This window comes from Eptesicus fuscus, chromosome 7, assembly GCF_027574615.1.
Source record: "Eptesicus fuscus isolate TK198812 chromosome 7, DD_ASM_mEF_20220401, whole genome shotgun sequence".
In the NCBI taxonomy this organism is placed as follows: domain Eukaryota; kingdom Metazoa; phylum Chordata; class Mammalia; order Chiroptera; family Vespertilionidae; genus Eptesicus; species Eptesicus fuscus.
Genome location: NC_072479.1, coordinates 53,515,556 through 53,525,409, shown reverse-complemented (window position 1 = coordinate 53,525,409; position 9,854 = coordinate 53,515,556). Strand labels below are relative to the sequence as shown.

The 9,854-nt window shown below is 45.9% G+C and overlaps 1 protein-coding gene and 1 pseudogene across 1 annotated transcript; both read right to left on the bottom strand.

Moving 5' to 3' along the window:
• Positions 1 to 5,003: 5,003 nt before the first annotated feature.
• LOC129149864 (60S ribosomal protein L17-like) lies at positions 5,004 to 5,789 on the bottom strand (annotated as a pseudogene).
• A 2,754-nt stretch (positions 5,790 to 8,543) lies between these two features.
• Positions 8,544 to 9,769, bottom strand: LOC103292433 (nucleoside diphosphate kinase, mitochondrial-like). Its single transcript, XM_054718414.1, has one exon. The coding sequence runs from the start codon at positions 9,499 to 9,501 to the stop codon at positions 8,938 to 8,940; it is 564 nt and encodes a 187-aa protein (XP_054574389.1). The 5' UTR covers positions 9,502 to 9,769; the 3' UTR covers positions 8,544 to 8,937.
• Between the last annotated feature and the right edge of the window lie 85 nt (positions 9,770 to 9,854).

The following is a 9,854-nucleotide window of genomic DNA, read 5'->3' as shown; positions in this document are numbered from 1 at the left end:
GATAGATGTTTTTCTCGTTGATGGTTCTATCTCTCCCTTCCTCTCCCTTCCTCTCTCTCTTCAATAAATACAAACATATCTAAAAATGATTAAATTTCCTTATTTGATGGTACCAACCTCTCTCCTTTATTCCTCATTAAACCTCCCCCTGGAGGACTGAATGCCAGCCCATTTCCTTTCACACCAGCCTCTCCACTCAGTGGAATGCCAAACTTGCAAACTAGGGAGTTTTTGCATTGATTTAGATATAATTAGCATATTCAATGTTTTCTATTAATCTAGCTTCTTAAAACACAAACACAAAAAACAACTATCTCTCCCTTGAGGAGTAGAATCCAGCCTTCCCCAAGCCCCCTGTTTGGTATGGGTGGGGTTCTTACCCATGCTGGTGCTCCAGCAGTCACTGAGAGACCCATCACCAGGCTGCCATCCCCCTCAAACCCCCTACATTGTGGGGGAAGACACAGCAAACATGGTGAGTACGAGCTGGAGAGTAGAGAAAAACTCCATACTCGTTTGGTCTATGAGTCCTCTTGCTCACCAGAGGAGACTAGGACAAGGGGTGGGAGGACACATACATCCTCCCATTGTCCTCAGGCCCCATGATCCATGCACCAAAGAAGCTTTAAGCAAAGGGTCTGCAGCAAGTCACCCAAATTCCTGAATTGCTGAACAAAACCTCATTGGTCTATCTGCATGATATTGGCTCAATGAGAGGATGCAGAGCACAGGTGCTCCCTTTTTTGTTCCTTAAAGTCTTAAAAAAATTTTTTTTTATTGATTTCAGAAAGGAAGCTGGAGGGAGAGAGAGAGCTAGAAACATTAATGATGAGAGAGTATCATTGATCAACTGCCTCCTGTACACCCCACACTAGGAATCGAGGCTGTAACCTGGGCATATGCCCCGACCAGGAATCGAACAATGACCTCCTGGTTCATAGGTCGACACTCAAGCCCTGAGGCACGCCTGGAGGGGAGCTTAGACTTCCTTAAAGTCTTATCAGCCATACAACTCCTTACCTACCTAGTGCTACCCTATTCAGGGAGGGGAGCTGCTGCTAATCTGGTTGACCAGCTGGGTTGCAACCATCTGAGGCAGTGTCAGGTAGAAGAGGATCAAGGCCAGGATGGCTGCTGTGCTGTGGGTCAAGACATAGGACACTGTTGGAGAGGGTCAAGCCAGTGGGCACAGAACTAACAAATGGGCCATTGGAATCTGCAAAGGAAAGTGTCTTTTAAAAATTGCCTGGGGTCGTCAAAAGCAGACTAGAGGATTGCAATAATCAACTCAAAGATTTGGAATACAAAGAGGCCAAGGACACTCCTCCAGAGAAGCATGAAGAGAAGAGAATTCAGAAAGTTGAAGATAGTGTAAGAAGCCTCTGGGACAACTTCAAGCGAACCAACATCAGAATTATGGGGGTACCAGAAGAAGAGAGAGAGCAAGATGCTGAAAACCTATTTGAAGAAATAATGAACGAAAACTTCCCCCACCTGATGAAAGAAATAGACTTACAAGTCCAGGAAGCGCACAGAACCCCAAACAAAAGGAATCCAAAGAGGACTACACCAAGACACATCATAATTAAAATGCCAAGAGCAAAAGACAAAGAGAGAATCTTACAAGCAGCAAGAGAAAAACAGTTAGTTACCTACAAGGGAGCTCCCATACGATTATCAGCTAATTTCTCAACAGAAACCATGCAGGCCAGATGGGAGTGGCAAGAAATATTCAAAGTGATGAATAGCAGGAACCTACAACCAAGACTACTCTACCCAGCAAAGTTATCATTCAGAATTGAAGGGCAGATAAAGACCTTCACAGATAAGAAAAAGCTAAAGGAGTTCATCACCACCAAACCAGCATTATATGAAATGCTGAAAGGTATTCCTTAAAAAGAGGAAAAAGAAGAAGAAAGATAAAAATTATGAACAACAAATACATATCTATCAACAAGTGAATCTAAAAGTCAAGTGAATTAAAAATCTGAGGAACAGAATAAACTGATAAACTTATTAGAATCAGAGGCATAGAATGGGAGTGGATTGATAATTCTCAGGGGGAAAGGGGTGTCTGTGTGGGGAGTATGGGAAGAGACTGGACAAAAATCATACACCTATGGATAAGGACAGCGGGGGGGGGGGGAGGTAATGGCAGAGGGGGGGTGGGAACTGGGTGGTGGGGAGATATGTGGGGAAAAAGGAGAAACAATTGTAATCTGAACAATAAAGATTCATTTAAAAAAAAAAAATTGCCTGGGGTCGAAACCGCTTTGGCTCAGTGGATAGAGCGTTGGCCTGCGGACTAAAGGGTCCCAGGTTCGATTCCGGTCGAGGGCATGTACCTGGGTTGCGGACACATCCCCAGTGTGGGGTGTGCGGGAGGCAGCTGATCGATGTTTCTCTCTCATCGATGTTTCTGGCTCTCTGTCCCTCTCTCTTTCTCTCTGTAAAAAAATCAATAAAATATATTTTTAAAAAAATTGCCTGGGAATGCAGGGGATTCCTGGGGTCAATACTCCTTGGATCATCCAGGACACGCTCCAATTCATCTTGGTATTCTTTTCAGGATTTGCAAAAATATTTCACTCTAGGGCATGTGCAGGAGGCAAATGCCCTAGACCCTGCTATCGGTTCTCAACCTGTGGGTTGACCCACAGGTTGAGAACCGCTGCTGTAGAACCTAAGACCATCGGAAAACACAGATATTTACATTACTATTATTTAACAGTAGCAAAATTACAGTTATGAAGTAGAAACGAAAATAATTTTATGGTTGGGGGTCACCACAACATGAGGAACTGTATTAAAGGGTTGCGGCATGAGAGAGGTTGAGAACTACTGCCCTAGAGTGAAACATTCTCTCTGCTCTCTCTCTCTCTTTTTTTAAAAAATATATATTTCTATTGATTTCAGAGAGGAAGGGAGAGGAGAGAGAGAGATAGAAACATCAGATGAGAGAGAATCATTGATTGGCAAACCTGCAACCCGGGCCTGTGCTCTTTAATGGAATCGAACCTGGGACCCTTCAGTCTGCAGGCTGACACTCTATCCACTGAGCCAAACTGGCTAGGGCTACCCTTCTCTCTTCTTGCCTTAAACATACAGACATTCGTGAAGGTTTTTTCCACTAGTAACTATGAAAATGGAGAAAAATGATTTGTAAAATAACAAACTGGAGTAGTTACGAAGTTATTTTATGGCTTATAGTAGTAATCATCCTGGAGTCTCATCTATCTCTACACTTGATTGAATTATCTCTTGATTACTAATGATCAGTTTTTCAACCTCTTTATATTCCTGGGGCTAATGATCCCAATTTAGTCCCCCGCTTTGATAAAGAAGGCACCATTTCTCAATTCCAGAGAGGTGCCATAGGGAGCATGATCCATACTACTGGGGAGCAAATGAGTCTATAAAGCTCAGGGAACCTTCAGGCAGAGCTATTTGTCTTGCAATATTTCTCCACAGTGGGTTCCACATGATTTATTGTAGCTACCTATGAAGTGTCCAGGACTGATTCATCACCTTTCTGAAGCAACTCCCAAGCCAGCCCATATCACCAGGACCTAAAGAATAACCCATGTTTGAGTTCCATCAAAATATCTGCCTTGCAGATCTTATAGGATTGTGTGAGGATCAAATGAGATATGCCCAAGCAATATACATATGTTGTTAGCTGCCCTAAATAAAAATATAAATGACTGATTCATGAATTAATCATATATAAATAATTTATAATTGCCAAGTATTAAACATCCTCTTTAGCGATTAAGATGTGGTTGAAGAGAGCTATGGTCCTAAGGGGCTGAGTGGCCATCCCTCTCTGTTTCCACCGTGTGAAATCTCTATCCCAGCCCCATTCCCAGAATGCCAGGTCAGCATGTAACCCAGCTCCATTGTGTTTCAGCAGGAAAAAAGCCCCAGCATAGCACAAGCCAGCCTAGCAGCCCCTTTGGCTAGCTCCGGGGCCCCCCTTCTCTCTCTTTCTCTGGTTATACTTTGCTGACTGCTGACTCCTGGCAAAGTCAGAATAATAACCAAGCTCTGAGTGCATCATTCCTCTCCCATCCATGGATCAGGCCAGGGCCCCCACCTGTTAGAAATAGGGTAATCCGCCCTGGCTGGTTTGGCTCAGTGGATAGAGCGTTGGCCTTCTGACTGAAAGGTCCCAGGTTCGATTCCACTCAAGGGCACATGCCCAGGTTGCAGGCTCGATCCCCAGTAAGGGGCATGCAGGAGGCAGCCGAGCAATGATTCTCTCTCATCATTGATGTTTCTATCTCTCTCTCTTCCTCTCCCTTTCTCTCTGAAATCAATATATATATAGTAATCCAAGAAATAGAGTGAAAATAAACTGGTCCATTCTGTTCTTGCCTCCTTCTCCCTTTCCTTACCTACAAAGTTAGATACAACCCCTAGCCAGGCAGACCAATGCTCACTATGGGTCAGGTTCCATTCTAAGCCCTTCATATGTGTTGTCTCAGGTACTGTATTCCTTAGGATTGCACCTTCAATTTTTCCCTACTTAAGTTTACACCTCCTCCTTGAATGACTTCACCTCTCTCTTAAAATTTATATCCACATATCTACAGACCATTCCCCCTGGGTATCCCATAGACACCTCAAATTCAGCCCATCTAAAACTCAACTAATTATCTTTCCCCCATCCAAACATGCTTTCTCTTCTGTATCCCCTCATTAAATCAGAAACCTATGAATTAACTTTCCTTCCCCCATCCCTCATCCCATGTAACCAGTCACGAAAGCTCCATCAATTCTACTTCTTAGATAGCTGAGCCCACACCATGTCTCATCTGAGAACTCCAGTGGCCTCAGACCCTGTTTCTAGTCTCATCCCCTTTAATTAATTTTCCATGTTGCTGCAAGCCTTACCTTTATAAAAGTAATTTGTCATTTCCATGTATTCCCTCCAACAGCTCTTGAATGCCTGAAAGATCTTTTCTTTTACTTTTATTAATAGTATTTCTTTTATGCTGAATTTACTCCCAGGCTGTAAGTTTTTATTTCTTTAGTTTCTTCTGGGTTGTCTTTTTCTTTAATATATTTTTATTGATTTCAGAAAGGAAGGGAGAGGGAGAGATAGAAACATCAATGATGAAAGAGAATCACCCATTGACTGGCTGCCCCCTGCACGCCCCACACTGGGGATTGAGCCTGCAACCCAGGCATGTGCCCCTGGCCGGAATCGAACCTGGGACCCCTCAGTCCACAGGCTGATGCTATATCCACTGAGCCAAATTGGCTAGGGCTGGGATATTTTTTTCTTCTGTGCAACTTCTTCTGGTTTAGAAACAAGCTGCTCCCCCTCCCCCGCCCCCCACCCCATCTCAGTATGGCAGGGAGAGCTCATGTATGGGATAATCTGCCCATGGGCTCTGTAAATTCTGCGTCGCATCTTGGGAGCTTTGTTTACCTGGATGGGCTCAGTGACCAGAGAATGTACATCTAAACCCTAAGTTCAGCATTACTCTCTGCATTTTCAAGCATGTGCAGCAAAAATTCAGCACTCTTTTTTGGCCCACTGACCCTCTGTCCAGCTCTTGTTTGGCCTAGGTACACCTACCAACTCTACCATGGTAACGATGAGACAGCACACATCGCTTCTGTAATGTGACATCCTTCAGATACTTGGTGGCTTTTCAGATATGGATACCCTTGATGGCCTGGGCAGTTTCATGAGTGTCCTTAAAGTGAACACGAAGATTTGCACTTCTTGATTTGCGTGATTTTGTGGGGTGTTCTGGGTCAAGTGAATAGTGAACCATTTTCCGGGGTCACCTCTGGCTACTTTCTGGAAGAGCTGAAAGATTCTCATCACGGCATATATGACTCTTCATAATCCAGCCTCAACTTTTCCAACTGCTCTCCTTATCACCCCAGCATGAGACGCTGGCAATATTGTGCTTCTGTGGCTCCTCAGACATTCCATTCTGTTTCATAACCCAGTGCTTTAGCCTAAACTGTCCCCTATCCCTTAAATGTCTTTTCCCCTTTGTTCATCAAGTAAAATTTTATCACTTCCTAATTATTATGCATGAAAATGTTAAGAATTAATTACTTGTTCATTAGCAACGATGCAGGTAAATCATCTGAATGATGTGAGTTTATTAGATGGATAGTCCATCTGTAAAAGTGAAATAATGCAAGAGATGACAGGTTTTAAGAAACTATTTGCTTCAGCTCTCAAGATCTGAACATAATCCAGAAATTTTCCTCTCATTATTACCAAAATGCAAAAAGTACTGACAGAGGAGGATTCTGAAGGAAATTTATCCTCTACCCATTTGCTCCTAGGCTTAAAAGGAATAGACACCTTGCCCTGCCGGTGTTGCTCAGTGATTGAGCGTCAACCTATGAATCAGGAGGTTGCAGTTAGATTCTGTTCAGAGCACATGCCTGGGGCTGCAGGCTAGATCCCCAGTAGGGGGTGTGCGAAAGGCAGCCGATCGATGATTCTCTCTCATCATTGATGTTTGTATCTCTCCCTCCCTCTCCCTTCCTCTCTGAAATCAATTAAAAAAATATTTTTTAAAAAGGACTAGAAACCTCTCACATATTAAGCCAGATGAAAAGGCTGTGCCCGGCTGACCCCTGCTGGAGCCAAGAAACCACTGCACTCCAAGAATGTGGGTACAAAATTTTCTCCCTTCATACTACTCATGATTTATTCATTCAAAAACAGTGAACACTCATCTGTACTACTGGGAATACTGAGGCCCTGGGGCACAGAGAACAAAGGACTTAATTCCTATTCTTAAGAGTCCACAATCTAATGCATGAGATAGGTAGCTGCCTCCTTAAATGTTCTCTTGACAGCATTGAGGAGAATGAGAGACGAGTTAGAAGGCCAATGCAGTACTCCAGGAATTCAATGTGTTAGGGATTCAATGACAATCAGTTATGTGAGAGGGGGACAAAGGTCTCGGACTTCCAGGTTTCTGACCTGGGAAATGGGCGGGTTATGGGTGGTAGTTTCCGGAGTCAGGGAATCTAGGAAGTTTATGTAGGAAGACAAAATTAGCTTTAGACATGTTAAAATCGAGGTGATGCCCTGGCTGGTGTGGCTCAGCTGGTTGGAGCATTGTCCTGTATACCAGAAGGATACAGGTTTGATTCTGGGTCAGGACACATACGTAGGTTGTGGGTTTGATCCCCGGTCTGGGCAGGTGTGGAAAGGGAGTCAATTGTTCTCTCTCGCATCAATGTTTTCCTCTCTCTCTCCCTTCCTCGCTTTCTAAAATCAATACCCATAATGATAAAATCAGTAAGATTGGGGGGAAAAAAGATTGAGGTGACTGGGGGACATCCAGGTAGAAATGTCCAATAGGTTGTTGGGTATATAGATCTGGACTCAGGAGAGAAGTATAGGGTAGAGTTTTTGAGAGCCCTCCAATAGTTGATAGGGGACTCCACCAGAATAGATGAGATACACAAGAGTATGCATATTGGGGAAGACTTGAGCTGAGATCTTCAGCAGGCTGGAGTTCCTTCACTTGCTTAACCACTTTTGCTTTTAAGCTATAGCTATGACTTCTGGGAAGTCTCTCCCCAACACTCCCTCATATACAAGAAACCAGATGCTTCTTCTTTGCTTACTGAGCATCCTATAATCACTTCAATCATGGCACTTAGTGCATCCTACTGCCCCTGCCAACATTCTCATCTATTCACTAGACTGTAGGCCAAGCATGTCAAACTCGAAGGCTAACACCGGCCAAATAAACTAGGCATGCAGCCCGCTGGCCACGAGTTTGACATGCTTGCTGTAGACCTTTGAAAGAGGGATTGTGTTTTGTGAGAAAAAAAATGAACGCAGGCAGCAGTAATATCATGTAAGGCCTTATGACCATGGAATTTGCAAGGGAATTTGATGCAGGCACATTAAAAGATTTAAGTAGGGGAGTGGTACGATCAAATTTGTGATTTAGAAATATCACTCTGGCCCTGGCTGGTTTGGCTCAGTGGATAGAACATCGGCCTTCGGACTGAAGGGTCCCAGGTTCGATTTTGGTCAGGGGCACAAGCCTGGGTTGAGGGCTCAATCCCCACTAGGGGGTGTGCAGGAGGCAGCCGATCAATGATTCTCTCATCATTGATGTTTCTCTCTCTCTCTTCTCCCTTCCTCTCTCTGAAATCAACAAAACATATTTAAAAAATATCATGCTGACTGCAGTGTGGACACTAAATTAAAGAAGACGGAAAGCCCCCACACTGGCTAGTGTGACTCACACTGGCTGGTGTGACTCAGTGGGCCTCCAGCAATTCCCCATCAAGGGCACGTGCTGGATTGCAGGCCCAGAGGCCTGTGGAGGCAACCAATCCATGTGTTTCTCTCACTCCCCATCTCCTTCCCTTCCACTCTAAAAAAAAAAAAATCAATGGAAAACATATCCTCGGGTGAGGATTAACAAAAACAAACAAAATAGTGATGTTTTTGGTTAACTTGGGATAAAAAAATATTGAGTTAAACCCTCCATTCCCAGCTCTGAAAACACAAAACCAACATTTACAGTATTTATGTATTTAATCTTAAAACAACTGCCGCTTACCCACTGGCTGCTACTTGTCAAGTTGTATTCTAAGCTATTCTCTCATTTAATTTTTCCTAAGGTCTGTTAGCCAGATACTTTGTTGTTGTTGTTGCACAGCACAATGAGTTTTAATGTCTCCCCTTTTGGGGAGGGGAGGTATAACTACCCACTTTTGGAAATACTCCAAAATTGGTCTGGCATTTGGTACGGAAAGGATTTGGTCCAATCTCTCGATGGTTTAGGTCAGATACCAAAAGGCACATAAAGTTGGCTCAACTGCTCTGGGCTGAGGCAGCAGGGGACCGGGGAGGTGGTGTGGGGCAGAGCGCAGGGGTGGGCGGACGGAGGCAGTGGTCCTGGGGGACGCTGGGCAGCCCGGGGCTCAGGCCGGGTAGAGGCTGCTGCGGTGGCCTTCGTCTGCCCAGTCCACCAGCTCACTGCTCTGGAACCACAGCCGGATCTCCCGCTGGGCCCCCTCCACGGAGTCGCTGGCGTGGATGACGTTCCTTCTGATGTGGAGGCTGAAGTCTCCTCGGATGGTGCCGGGGGCGGCCTCAGCCGAGTCGGTGAGTCCGATCATGGCCCTGGAGGTGCCGACCACGTTGGGGCCCTCCCAGACCATGGCCACCACGGGGCCCGAGCGCATGTGGCTGAGGAGGGCCGGGTAGAAGGGCTCCTCCCGATGGTGCTGGTAGTGCTCGGCCAGGACGCTCTCTGACGCCTGCAGCATCTTCAGCCCCACCAGCTTGAAGCCCCTCCTCTCAAAACGCCGAATCACCTCGCCTACGAGCCGGCGCCGCACCCCGTCGGGCTTCACGGTCACCAGGGTCCGCTCCCGGGCCCAGGGGGGCTCCCCGGAGCTGGGGCGCACGAGCAGGCTGGGGACCCCGGCCCGCGGGCCGCACAACAGCCCCCTCAGCGCGGCGCGCCCTAAGAGGCCGCTCATGGCGCCCGGGCCGTGGGCGCTGGCTCTGTCGGCTAGAGATTTTTGTTTTACTGAGAACACGAGAGCTCGGAGAGGTGATTTGTTTAAAGCCACACAGCGGAGCCGGGTTCGAATCCAATTACTGTTTAATTCTAAAACCACTTGTAGCCATCTTGCTACATCATCTCTCTAAAGGTCCTAGTCAGTTAAAACGTGAGCAACATTCCGTCCCACAGAAAAAAAAAACAATAAACTGTATGCACCGCCGCAGGCTCACTAAAATGGCGGCTCCCTCATGGGCGCTGGCTCTCTTACGTCATCACGCTGCGCGACAGCTTCTCGCGCACCGAGTGCGAGCGAACGTAGCCGGCGGG

Excerpts from the sequence above, each read along its gene's own strand:
- LOC103292433 (XM_054718414.1), bottom strand. The coding sequence starts at position 9,501 with ATGAGCGGCCTCTTAGGGCGCGCCGCGCTGAGGGGGCTGTTGTGCGGC.